The 14446-nt window shown below is 44.0% G+C and overlaps 1 protein-coding gene across 1 annotated transcript in view; it reads right to left on the bottom strand.

Annotated features, from left to right (window-relative positions):
* Window positions 1-3452: 3452 nt before the first annotated feature.
* Window positions 3453-14446, bottom strand: part of FAM217A (family with sequence similarity 217 member A) — a 153699-nt gene continuing 142705 nt past the window's right edge. The window contains exon 3 of the mRNA XM_069612316.1: window positions 3453-4431. Within this exon, the coding sequence (XP_069468417.1) occupies window positions 3453-4431 (979 nt within the window). The remainder of the gene's footprint in view (window positions 4432-14446) is intronic.

Here is a 14446-nt window from a genome sequence, read left to right as displayed (position 1 = left end):
TCTTACAGACGGACACCTCACATATGGGACTAGGGCCCATTCTTTCCCAAAATCACAATGGCATTGAACATCCGATTCTTTATATTAGCCAGAAACTATAGCCTAGAAAAAAGAACTATGGCACAACTGAGCTTGAGGCCATAGCCATGAAGTGGGCAGTGTCATATGTAAAATACTATATTACTGGTAGGAAATTTAGGTTGGTTACCAATCATTCTCCACTAACATGGATGAGCCTGCGTAAAGACACCAATGCGCAAGTCAAGCACTGGTTCCTAGATATGCAGCCCTCTTGTTTCACAGTAGAGCACCGGAAAGGAGGAGAGCAGGGAAGTGTAGACTTCCTTTCCAATTTCCCAATAAATGCAGAGAGAACGAGCGGCATTAGGGGAAGAGTATGTGATGAGTCTGATGATGTCATTACTCCTTTCCCTGAGGTATTCTCTTCCTATGTCGCATGGGGATGGTAGCCGCTACCTGATCCTGACCCTGGGGGCAGCTATATGAAAGAGGGCCACCTGGGGATAGGCAACCCTCAAGTGGATGACACAACACCATTGAGGAAAGTCACATAACCCCATTCCTTCTCAGGGATGTTCCCTCCATTCCTCATGCCTTAATGGCATATTGCGAGACACTCCCTCCACCGTATACCAGATTTACTTTAAGTAATCCCCAACATGACATAAATAACAATATATCAACCACTAGGACGAGGCAGGGAGCAGTAATGATCACTCCCAAAAGGTTCCCATACCAGTTTCCTGAACATCACATAAGCAACAACATGATAACAACTGATTTGATTTAGAATTTATTGAGTGTGTTAACACCCTAGGGCAACTTGGCGCTATGACCAGCAAGTAGAAAAGCCAACAGCCTTCCATTAAACAAGGAAGGTCTTTATGGCACGCCGAAAGACAGTATGATTCTCCGTAAGACACAACTCACGAGGGAGCGAGGTCCAGATTTTGGCGGTCGCAATGGAAAGGGCGTGACTAGCAACATGGGAGAGTCGGATCCTCGGGACCGTGATAAGAGAATTATCCTCGGAAAGAAGCCCCCGACTGGGAAAATATGGCTGAAACATTTGTTGCAGGTACTCGGGCCCTAGTCCATAAAAAGCCCTATGAACTAGGCATAGGTCTTAACTGCACTTGTTTTTCAATAGGGAGCCAGTGCAGCTGGCAAAGGAAAGGGGAAATATGAGAAGAGAAAGAGACCTGAGACAAGAAAGAGGGAAAGAACAATGAAGATCACTGAGACCTTTAAGCCCACATGGCGGTCTAGTCTTCGGGAACTAATAAGTCATGCCAGGAAGTTTAAAACCAGTGTAGTTGACAGCAAGCACCAACAGCTGCAGACGCTGGGCTGCACGTTGACCTGCCCAGACACCGACCATTACGCTGAGGGAGAGGATGGCATAGGAAACTGTGTCGAGGATGACCCAGGCGGCAGAAGAGGAAAACCAGAGTGCAGACGGCTTGCCGCCTGAGAGCACAAAGCAGCAGAAATCATATAGAGACACAGCAATGGTGCAGTGGCTAAAGGGATGCAACCCGAAGGGAATCGAAGCAGAGAAGCACGAGGGACACTAAAAGCACCCGGTAAACTCAGGGAAAACAGAAGGGTTACTGGGTTGCCTGAGAGCTTCCCCGGCTTCATAGAAGCAGCATGCGAACAAAGTGAAATCTGTGAAGGAGCTACCATACTTGTAAGCTATGCCACAAAAGGGTTGTTGAACCCGCACCTTAAAAGAGAAAGCAAAGTAATTGTGAAAGAAAGCCAAGTAAAAGTGGACACACTGGGAAAATGGCAGAGGCCCATTGTATGAAAGAGAGATGTAATATTGAAACACTTTTAAACAAGGAACAATACGCCAGCAGTGGGCAAATATCGTTTCATGGATAAAAGAAAAATGAATTGTATGAAAGCCCTGGCAGGAGAGTATAAAAGGCAAAGTGTGTGTAATAGGTTGCAGAAGGAAGAGTATCTCAAGGAACATCCATGCCCTTGAGATTGTAAAGTGTCATAAAACTCATTGTGTGAAAGTCCTTGCATGAGAGTACACCAGGTGAAGATAAGTGTTTGATAGACTGCAAAGAAGTCCTGACAGGAGAGTATACCAGGCAAAGTCATGAGTGAAGACAGTAAAAGGAGAATCCCTAGGAAGTAACATGCCCTTAGGATTCTAGACTATTTGAAAAGTTAAAAGAAACCTGGGTATGGGGGCTATTTCCCTGAGAACTGTGAATGTGCAAAGAGGATGGAAATATCCTCTTTGGATTCTAAAGAACATGGTTATTCTTTGCTTGACCTTTTCATATTGGTAAAGGGAACCAGGAGAAGGCAGTCATTCCCTGGAACTGTGAATATTATCCACTTGGAACTATTTCATTGGATTTACATATTTGTGTTGAAGTCAAACATGTGTGTACCTTGAGATCCAAGACACTATCCTTTGCACTTTAGAGTTTGTTTTTAGAGCGTAAGGGCCAGAATAGGATTTTGGACACAGGACCTATTTTTACTTTGGACATCTTGACAAATAACTGACCCCTTAGTTTTTGGTTTAGGTGGGGAAATACCTCCTAGATTAGGGATACAGTGGCATTTCCAACGCCTTACTATATTCAATAAAAGTGTATAACCAAAACCATGAGTCTTCTGTGTTCGCTTCTCATTCCTGCCGCCTCACATAACTCTACTTCTTCCCCATTTGTACAAACATTAGAACCCTACTACTGCAAAGGGAGTCAATAAGGGAGCACAGAAAACAGGCTTTATCTACTGATCGAAGGCTGCATTCTCAAGCCCTAACTGCTGCAAGGAAAGCACGAGGGAGGGCCCATAGCTGTGAAAGGGCACCCTGACAAGTAATTGCTCTCTGCCTCCACCCGTTCATTTTCCTCAGGAGGTTGTCAATTTTTCTCCCTCACAGTTTCGCTCCACATCTCTGATGTCCCATATCAGCCACCATGAAAAAAGAAATTAGACCCTCTGTTTTAGCTACTTGTCTATTTTAAATGACAGCCATCTTTATTCAGACATTTGTTTCTTTTTTTCACAAAATAGTGCTGGCTGGTGATCGATTTCTCCTGAACAGGATATGATATCATTGGCTACCCAGCGCTTTTTGAGGGTGCTCATGCCTATCACACCTTCTGTGGCAGGCCATAACAGGTCCCATTGGCCTTTTTCCCTCTCTAAAGACCACAGATGGCAACAGATGGTAATGGCCGGTGACAGAAGGCATTATTGCCCACATTTGAACACAATAAAATAAAAAAGGAAAGGATGTTTCATAAAACATATACATCGTGGCTTGTTTGACAGAAACTGTGCACCGATTCATGTATTATCACTGTTGCAAAAACTGGCCTGGTGCAAAAATACATCACTTTTTACCCCCATACAAATGGCAGTGCAAAATGAAAGACATTTGGTTTGATTTACTTTATTCTAGCCACTTCAACAAATGATGCAGGTGCACTCGAGATAGGATGGCGTGATGAAAGCCTGTGTCGGACGAGTTGACTCAAGGGTGTAAGCCGAGGGCATTTGCAATGTGACCTCGAAGAATCTCTAATACCTGATGTTCTAAAATTCCATTTTCTACTGTAACGTAAACATTTTGAAGATTTGCTTTTGCATTTACGGCAGTCGGCGCCTTGGGCAGGACTCACTTCTTGAATATGACCATCACTATTGGTTGGCAAAACCATTTGGTCGCTGTGAATTGACTGTTTTGGTTTATAAATGCCTCTTGGGGTGCCTGAACCAGCAATTGCGGAGGAATTAAGATGCGTTTGAGAAGCCTTTGACCTTTCTTTCTGCATGGTCTGGAACTGCATCTTTTCCATTTCAAATAGCCGGCTAACCAGTGGCTTAAAAGCTCTTTCAAGTGAAGGATCAGCCCCTTTCTTCCATACTGTACAATCTGGCGATGCCAACTCTTGCAGGTCAAAAGCATTTAGAGATGGTGGTAGAACGTCAGCATATGAGAAAACCTGAGCTTCGGCTGCCGGAAAAGATCCCTCCACATTTTGGATAACCTCCGGACTTAAGGTCATGTCTAAATGCTTGCAGTAGCTGAGCTGGACATCATCAGGACTATCACTCTCAGACACATCACTTTCATCTGTTAAAGTGCTTTCCATTAGACATTTGTTTTGATGCCTGATTGAGTTGGCAAAGATATCACTGCTAGTTTCTGTAGTTGGATATTCATCTACGGTGGCTCTTTCAGTTCTATTTTTGCGGTCCATAGTGTCAAATGACCACTGGAATTCAAGTGGCATCCTTTTCTGCTGTGGAATAAAGTTTTTTTGCTGCTGAACAGGAATACTTGAAAAGTCTGGACTCCGCTTGTAGATTTTAAGAGTTCCTGCCCCGGTTGTATGGTTCGTGTCCACCTGATTGTTCAAATGCCTGATAGGGAAATTAAAATACTGTTAGTTTTTCAAATGTTATGCTGGTGTGGTAGCGTGATTTGATGTTTACAGTATGTATTATAAAATAAGTTCAAAACATTCTCCATAGCAACCAATTTGTTTAATGTTGAATTCATTTAAATTTAGACAAAAGAAAAGTTCTTTAAAAATACGTGGACATATTTTGCGGGCAACATTGCTTTGTTGCTAAAATGAGAAATGTGTTCTAAAGTGTAGATTTAATGGCAATTTTACAGACCTTCCTTTTTGTAGTTTCACACAACTATCTATGAACCATTTCGGGCAATTTATTGGAACTGTTCATTAACCATATCATTTGTATTCCGTACTTTATTCAAATGGACATGCTCATCTGTCAATTTCCTGTTTTTTATCAGATTCGTGTAGTTTGTCTAAGTTGAGGCTTTTAAATTAAATTTGCTGAAGAATTGCCTTTTCCACCTAAAGAAAATGTTACCAATTATCACTGTATGATTGTTTTATTGAGTACATTTAATGATGATTTCCTTGCCTTTTTATTATCTCTGAAGGGATGATTTTAATCCCCTTCATGCTCTTGTTTCCTTCTGGTTCTCACTATCTGGGCACTATTTGTAATCCCTAAATGAGCCTTACATTCTGGTAAGACAGCCCCAATGAAAAATTCTAAGGAGAAGTGAGATCCCATTATCTCACCCCATTCCATCCAATTTATTTATTTGGAAAGGTTTCCCAGCTTCCACCAAGATCCTTTAATTTACTTATTTTTGTTTTTATTACAACCAGATACATTCACTGCGGTAGGCTCCCTTTCACAGCTTCCTGAAAATATATGGTGCACCAGTGTTTTCCATTGTGATGTGGCTTTTATTCCTATGGTTTTCTTTTAACTAAGGTGGAGAAAAATGCGTCCAGGTAACCACTGCTAGTAGTGGAACGTTTGCAAAGATAAGTATGCATTGCCATTCCCGATACATTATATGTAAAAAGCCAATTATCATTTTTTTTCTGCTAACAGTTGTGCCCCCAACGGTCTAGCGGGGCAAAAGCCTCAACCCCATTCTATATGATCGGAACTACCTTCAACCTATAAAAGGCTATGACATGTTTTAGTGTGAACTTCCCAAATTTTCTTAGCAGTATCTTTGATTGTGAGATCAAAGGTTCTATCTTAGATTTGATCTCACAAGTTTGAATTTTTAGAGTTTTTTGATGTTCAATGTGGACTCCCAGATACTTGTATCTTAAAACCACTGAGAGTTCACATTTATGTAAAGACCACCTCAAGTTATGTATCTTTGAGTTTTTGTTGCAAATCAAAATTTGCGATTTGGGGGTGTTCACAATTAAATTGTTGGCCATTGTATAGATTTCTAATTGTTTCAGCATATTTTGTAGACCAATGGGTGTCTGAGAGAGCAAGACCAAATCGTCTGCATATAATAAATATGCTATCTTTTGGAGACCAATGTGAGGGGCATCAGTAATACAATTCGTCAATGCCGGACCCAAATCGAGAATAAAGAAGTTGAACAAAAATGACGCAAGGACACAGCCCTGCTTCACACCTCTGTGTGTTACAATCGGGGGTGACAGTTTGCCTTCCAAATTAGTCTCCCTTGCATAGAGGTGTTCATATGTAATTGCATCACCAAATGCATTAAGGATGGAGGACAATGATGTTGCTTGAGTTTGTCTACGAGTATTGATCTGTCTATTGAGTCAAACGCTGACTTGAAGTCAATGAAACCTAAATACAATGGACAACCACCATCCACTTGTTTTGATTGGATTATTGAAAGGGCCATGATGTTGGGGATCGTTCCCATTCCTTTTACAAATCCAGACTGGAGCGGATCTTTGAGTTGACTATCAGTCACCCACTTATTGAGCTCCTTCAGAATAGAGTCTGCAGAATATTTTGCTTATCGGACGATAACTCTCTGGTAATTTGTGATCACCTTTTTTAAAAATTGGTATTGTGATCGCTTCAGTCCAAGACTTTGGTAGTGTTTGCTGTTGATTAATGGCTGAGAATATTTTGAAGAGAAGTGAACCCCAGATTTCCAAATGTTTTTTCATTATGAAGTTAGATATCCCATCAGAGCCCACCGCTCATGAATTGCTAGAGGACATGATTAATTGTTTAATTTTGACCCGATCTAAATGTAGTCAAAACTGTGAGTCTCCCCGGGGTAAAGACACAGGTTGAGAATTAAGGGGTAGCGCATATAGCTGCATATAGCTGCTCAAAATGGTTCACCCACTGATGTACATCCACCATGTACATCCACCACTGAAGATTGCATATCCATTTGATGATTATTGGTGGCCTGATTGAGTGAGGCCCACATTTTTTGTAATATTTTTCTGCGCTAACGTGGTTAACATCTGCTCCCCATCTCTTTGGTATAAGGTTGCTCGATATTCCAAGCGCCAACTGTTGTATGTTAAATGAGTTCTTTTGGTGAGGACCGTTCGGACAGGCGGAGGAAGCCTATCTAACCTTCTTAATTCCGCTCGATGTGCGGTTTTCCTGATGTATAAGGATCTATCAAATGTGTGCAAGTGAACCCTACTTTTCGAGTCATGAGGTTTTGATTGACTAAAAGCTTGCATCACATCACTATAGATAAGACCCATATTAGTCGTTTGCATTGTGTTATTTTTGTTAGAGTCAAGAAGGATTTGATTGAAATGGATCAAGGCATTCTCCGTCCATCATAAACGATTCCCACCGCAATTGGCAACCAAACAACCATTCTTCAATGCCTTCGGCTGGACAACCTCAGATCTTGTTCCAGATTGCAAACTGGCACACAGCAGATTATGGTCACTCACCCTTGACGGTGACACCTGAAACACTTGCATCTTGGACCATAGTACAAAATTCACATATACATAATCAATTGTTGAAGATGAGCTACCTCTATACCAAGTTGGTGCCGAAGGAACATCAGGGCTAATAGCTCCATTCAGAATATATAGATTTCTAAATGAGACTAGAGAGTTCGATCGCACCAATCTCTCACATTGTTGCCCATCATTTTCTGCAAGACAGTTCAAGTTCAGGTCCCTAGCCAATATTAGGTGGGTGATGCTTTTATCGTCGTCCACCATGTCAAACAATGCATTCAAGTCCCTAAAGAACAGGCCTGTGGTGATGGCTACAGGATTCCAATATATATATTGAAAATCGCATACACGTAACCATGAATTGCCGCCCTGACAAGTAACATATAGGATTTGGAGCTGCCCAGACATCTGACAAATACCCTGGACCGTCTTTCAAAGCTACTACTAGGCCCGCAGATGGTCTGCCTACTAAGGACTTTAAGGCAAGAACATGATGGACCTGATGCTCAGCCCAACTTAGAGGTGAAATTAACCATGTTTCTTGGAGGAGGGTTATGTCAAACTTGCTTAGCCCACTCTCATCATTGTTCAGGAGGTGCTTGAAGCCTCGCGAATTCCAACTGACCAATGAGAGGAAATGATGACCTCTAGGGTTGCATAGTTAATTTCGATTAGGATTGCAATTGCAAACACAAGATCCCCCTCCTAGCAACGATTGTTATTCGTGTGAGTTGGTGGCAAATATTTTAACTTAGATGCACATTCAGTACTAATTGACGCTAGTGGGCTGGGTGTACTGTCTGTTTCCACACTAACTACAAACCCCAGATCAAACAGAAACCTCTTTGCTTGCCAAACCAAATTTTGAATTACTCTGGATTGGGTCCAAATGCGAACAGCATTTAGGTTCAGATTGGATACAAATTCTACCAGAGTTAAATCAGCTGATGTGATATCCTGTAATGGTAGTAAAATTGCCAAAATGGCTCTTCGATTTAGGTCATACTGGGTACAAGGAACCAGTCTACATTTGAGGATCAAGGAACAAAGAGCGGGTCGAATTTTACTTTTTCTCTTGTTTCCCTGCAAATGAGCCGAAGGGAAAGATTCCTTGCCATTCATGTTCAAAACCAAGTCACTTAGTGCACTTTTAAATGAGTGATAGCACTGTGTTTGAGAGGTCACCTGGAGTGTTCATGTGAGATGGTATTATTGGCTTCACACTAACCGTGGGTTCACTTGTAGTCGGGTGATTATTGTCAATACCAGCCGTGCCCGTACTCAAAGTGGGGGCTACTAAATCAATGATTCCATTTCTACTTGCATCATCATTGATTATAGACTGTTTCACACCATTCTCTAATGTATTAGATCACTTGTTCGACAAACACTGCATAACAGTAGGAGCCCCGGATATCAAAGGCGGAGGATGCTGACCCGCATTTAAGCATCTACCGCCTTCCTTATTTCTGCTCTATGTGGCATTACCTCCTCTGTGCTGGATGCAATGGTGGCCTCACTTGCGTAATGCTGACTTCTTTCAGTCGCCAACAATGATTTAGGAGGGCCAACCAGAGACTTCAGCTGTGCAATCTCATTCATCAAGGCATCTAGAGGGGGATACTTTTCCACCACCTCTACGCTAAAGGCCTTGATGGGCTCCCTTGACTTATCTCGGTTTAGCATCATATATTTCTTTTTACTTGCGTCAGAGACATTTACACATAATCTTCTATTTGCAACAATTGGTGTCGAAATGGATTTCACAAAGCGTTTAGCAGTAGCTCTCCCAATACTTTTGGGTGTCGGTTGGTTTTTTCATGAATTCTTTTTTTAATTGTTTTATAGATACAAACAAAACAAGACAAGCAATCAAACAAAGGAGATAAATAATACTTAATTACTACATTTAAACACACAGGTGTACACTTCTTCCTGGCATCCGGTTCTTCTTTGCATATATTATAGAGTTATCACATCGAATCATCTTTAGGATTATTTCGATCGCTTGTGTCCGTTCTCCATTCGGCATTCAGTGTCTCTATGGGTCCTCTTTACCCACCTTCAATTGTCCTCCCATTTTTGCCATATCTTGGCTGCTTTCTCCGGGCACTGTCTTGTGGTATACAAACTCGTTTCCATTGGCATACACATATCTACGTCCGTTACCCATTTCTCGTACTGTGGCGATATAGCTGAGCCCCACAATTGGGCTATATTTCTTTTTGCAAGGCCTGTGGCTGTTGCGAACATGAGTTTTGGGTATCTTGATAGCTCTATATCTGCGTCTATTCCTAGTATTAGAAGTTTGGGGTCCCTTGGTATCTCACGGCCAATCACTGTTGAAAGTCTATCGCAGCATTTTTGCCAGAAGCTTTCTATCTGCAGAAATTCCATAGGACATAGAAGAAAGTTCCCCTCAGTTGATGACATCGGAGACAGTTGGGGTCCGTCGCTCTCTCCCATTGGTGCAAGACCTCTCTGGGATAGTAAACCCTACGTAGAATCTTTAACTGGATCAGCCTGATTCTGGCCGAAATTGCTGATTCTCGAGGGTACATGAGGGCCACAGTCCAGTCCTCCGTTGGTATTGGGCCCAAGTCTCTTTCCCATTTCTCTTTGAGTTCTGTGAGCTCCTTTGTGGCAAATGAATTGATGGCATTGTACATTGTAGAGGTTGTTTTGTGTGCAATCCGCTCCATCACTATGTTCCTTTCAATCGTGGTGCACTCTGGTATATTGGGGAGGTCTATTTCGCTTGCAGTGAGCGCATGTCTTATTTATCGATAGTGGTAGTGTTCTGTGATGGGAAGGTCGTATTCATCCCTCAGGTCTTGAAAAGTCTTAATTTCTCCGTCCCTTACCATGTCTTCCAATGTTAATATCCCTGCCTCTTCCCAGGCTGCCCATTTGGGGATTTCTTTAAGTTCCGGGAGATGTTTATTACACCACAGGGGTTGTTTCATTGTGACCTTCCCCTCCCATCCCAGATGCCTATGTGCGTCTATCCAAATCTGCGTTCTCTGAGCTGCCATCGTGGGTGTGCTTCGTCGCCTTTTCTTTTGAGATAGGCTCTCTATTGGGGTAATCCCGGGCTCCATCTGGGTATCTGCTCTGTTGTGTGGTAGCATTGGGTCGTTATGCAGGATATCGTTGACTACTGACATTTGGGCTGCCCAGTAGTACGTTTGTAGGTGTGGAAGTCCAATTCCTCATTCCCATATTGAGTGCTGTAGGGTTCTTAGTGCAATTCGGGGATGACCACCTCCTCATAGCAACTTTCTAAGTGTTTCATCTATTTTGCAAAATTCTATTTTAGGTATATATAGTGGTGCATTCTGTAGGATGTATAGAAAGCGGGGGAGGGCCAGCATTTTGAACAAGGCAGCTGGGAGCCAGAAGGCCTCCCAGTGTACCGAGCCAAAGGCCTTCTCAAAGTCAATGGTGAGAAGTGCCAGTGGGTCCTGCAGAGTGGGTGCCCTCTCAATGGCGGATTGAAGTCTATGAATATTCATTCGCGTGGATCTTTGGCGCATGAAGCCGCATTGGTCCGGGTGGACCAGGGAGGGTATCACTGTTTGCAGCCTATTGGCCAATATTTTTGCCAGTATTTTGGCTTCAGTGTTTATGAGGGAGATTGGGCGGTATGAACTGCATGTATCTTGAGGTTTACCTTCCTTGTGTATCACCACGATATTGGCTTTCCTTAGGTCCAGCGGGAGGATGCCTTTCTCCTTTGCATGTAAGAACATTTTAAGCATGTGTGGCGCCACTTCTCCGGTGCCAATTAGGCCCCGGGGTTTTCCCATTTTGGAGCTGGGAGATGGCTGTCGTCAATTCCTCCTCCATTATTTCGGCTTCGAGATTCAATGTCTGTGTTTCGTTTAGTGCTGGAATGGTTAGTGTATCTAATATACCTGGGTCCATCAGGGTCGTTGGTGCGGCATATAGTCTTTCGTAATAGGTTGCAAAGGCTTCCGCAATGTCCGCATCCGTTGAGACCCAGTCAGTGTTTGTGGTGCTTATCCGGCGTACCTGAAGGTGACACTCCTCTCTCTTTTCCAGCCATGCCAGCATCTTACTGGCTTTGTCGCCTGTTTCGTATATCCTGGCCCGCATAGTGCTGTGCGCCTGTTTCGCACATGTCAGGGCAACGTTATATAGCTTCTTTTGCGCCACTTGTAATGAGGTGTTGTCCTCACCCGCTCCCGCGCTTATGAACTTCTCCTCGGCCCGTCTCACCTCGTCCTCCGCTTCCTCCACGTCTCGCTGATGCGCTTTCTTGTGTGCTGCGGTCCAACTCAGAATTTCACCTCTTAGAGTTGCTTTATATGCTTCCCATACTATTTCGGCATCATCCACAGAGCCCTGGTTTAGTTCAAAGTATATTGCAGTTGCTTCTTGGATTTTCTCTGTTAATTCCGTAAATCCTAGGTAGTATGCGTTCAGCCGCCACTTTGGTGGAGGTTGGGGTCTTTCTGTCTCGAGCAGCATCATGAGCGGGGAGTGGTCCGATATCCCCCGGGGCTGGAGAGTTGCATCAGTCACTTTGTGTATGTCTTCGCCGGGGAGAAAGAAGTAGTCTAGCCTGGACATCGACCCGTGTGCACCCGAGTGAAAGGAAAATTGCTTCTCCCCTGGATGGAGGTCTCTCCATGCGTCCTTCAGGCCCAGTGCTGATGTAAAACTTGCAAGTTTAGTTGGTAGTTTTGGATTTCTTCCTCTTTGATGTGTGCGATCCTCAACAATGTTCATCACGTCATTAAAGTCTCCGCCCATCACCAGTGTACCCGTCGGATTGTTTACTAATATTGGTGTGATCTCCTCGAGTAGGGCCGTCATCAGTGCTGGGGGTGAGTAGATCGCCAATGTAGCTATGGTTTGGTTCCACAGCGTGCCTTTCATGAAGACGAATCTGCCTCCAGGATCCTGGATCACCTTTGCCACGTCAATCGGGGTTCTTTTGTTTATCAATATTAGTACTCCCCTCGAACCCATGGAAAAACCTGCATGGAATGCTGTTTTGTACTTGGTTCTCTTGAAGAATTGGCAGTTCGTGCCCACTAGGTGTGTTTCAGTAAACATCACTATATCTGGGTCGTGCCGATTTATATATTGTATTACTAGCCTTCTTTTTATACTGTTTTCCAGGCCATTCACATTCCATGTCATGAAGGCGAGCTTCTTTCCCCTATTTGCAGTTGTGATCATTATATCCTGAGTTCCTTACTATATGGGGATGGTTGTCCCCTGCGATCTTCATGTATGCCGCTTTCGATGTAGCCCTGATGGGCCAGGTGTCAATTGTATACCTGTGTAGCTCCCGGTTCCCCCTCCCCATACTCCGTCCCCAACTGAAGCATCTGTCGCCCAATGAACAAAACATTTGTCTACTCTAACTAATTTTACGTGCTTAAGTCTCTTTGGTATTGAAGATACCTAAGTGTGCACTTGCCACTGCGGGGGGTTAGTGTGTAGTACTGGTCTATGGTACTTAGTTTCCGGTCGCTGTTTATGTCAAGTAAATTCAGTTAGTATTATGCTATTTGTTCTTCCATCTTTCATACATTCATGCACTTATTATTTTCTCTCTGGGGTCACGCTTCCATTTCCTGGTGGGGTGGTCCATCTGGTGGTCCATTTGGGCGTGGCCTATTCCTCCTTGTTGCTCGTCGTTTGCGTGGGTTCCATTCACCCTTTAAGTTTCTCTCGGCCCAAGTCCATGCCTCTTTGGGATCAGTGAAGTGTATTGTGGTGCCATTATGATATATCTTCAACTGCCCAGGGAACAGGAGGCCATATTTCACATTCAGTGTCTGTAAGCGCTTTTTGAGAGGGTCAAAGGACTGTCTCATCTTCTGCACCTCTCTTGTGAAATCTGGAAAGAAGCCAATCCTAGAGCCGTGATATGTTATCTCCCCTTTCGTCCTGGCCATTTGCAATATTGCGTCTCGATCTCTGTAGTTGAGGATCTTCGCTACCACAGTTCTCGGTTGTTTCCCAGGTATCGGTGTGCCCGTTGGGACTCGATGTGCCCTTTCTATTGAGAACAGTGTTGACAGGGTCTTGGGAGCAAACAGTTCAGTGAGCCATTGTTCGAGGAAGAGTTCCATGCTCTCTCCTTCATTCTTTAGGTAGCCCAAAAATACAGATGTTGTTTCTTCTTGACCTGCCCTCTCCCTCCTCCACCCTGCTCTCCAATACCTTAATACGTTCAAGCGCTCTATTAATGTAACGCTCACCTGATTCCCGCAGAGGCGCCGGTCTTGACTGGGTGAATGCCGTATCTTCAAAGGTGATGTGTAACACACGGTTGGCTCTTTGGGCTGGACCTCTGTGCACTGTATGTCTGACTCGAAGAGTAAGATGTCTGCAGATAGAAAATATGGGATTAATGAACTGGGGTTATTGGGTGCCTCTCTCCTCTTCCCTTTCTCTTCTCCTGTAGAACCCCAAAGGTTAACGCCCTCACCTTAGGTAAGTGAACGCCGAGCTCTCCATCTGCCTCGGGGCAGGGTGCCGTAACCAGTTCCTTCACTGGATAAGGGTGCAGGCCTCTTGACCTCAGAGGACTGCTGTCCGTCGTTAACTGCACGAACGGTAAGTTCTGGGTGCTTCAAATGTCTTAAAAGTCTTTTGTAATGATATCTCTTGTTTTGCAGAGTTCCGGCGATGGCGGATGGCGGGCTGATGAGAGTTGAGGATCGAACCCGCGTGAGGAATAGAAGCGCCTGGAAGCACGTAGGTAAGCGCTTGTAGCCTGCTTCACGATGCGCACTAACTGTCCCTTTTATCTTGCAGGTACAAGTTCGGAGCTTTAGAGAAGCTGAAGGGTGCTGGAATACCCACTGGATTCGGCGTGGGAAGGAGTAATGGCACGTGAGTAATAAAGTTGCCCAATGTCTTTAAACGCACCTTCTTTTGTCTTTCAGATGCGTGATGCAGCGCCGAAGGCATCCGGAGCGTGCGAAGAGCTGGTAAGCTTTTGTCTTTCAGAAGCCAGAATGCAGTGCGAAGACCTCCGGAACATGCGAAGAGTAGGTAAGCCTTTGTCTTTCAGATGCCGGAATGCAGCGCGAGGCGTTGGTGACAGCCGATGGACCAGGTAAGAGATGCGCTGCCACTGAAGACTGTAGTGCTAACCTGTTCTTTCTTTG

The sequence above is a fragment of the Ambystoma mexicanum genome, chromosome 5p, assembly GCF_040938575.1.
Source record: "Ambystoma mexicanum isolate Mex_15411 chromosome 5p, UKY_AmexF1_1, whole genome shotgun sequence".
Classification (NCBI taxonomy): Eukaryota; Metazoa; Chordata; class Amphibia; order Caudata; family Ambystomatidae; genus Ambystoma; species Ambystoma mexicanum.
The sequence above is the reverse complement of the archived record's forward strand: the minus strand, read 5'-3'. Positions and strand labels throughout refer to the sequence as shown.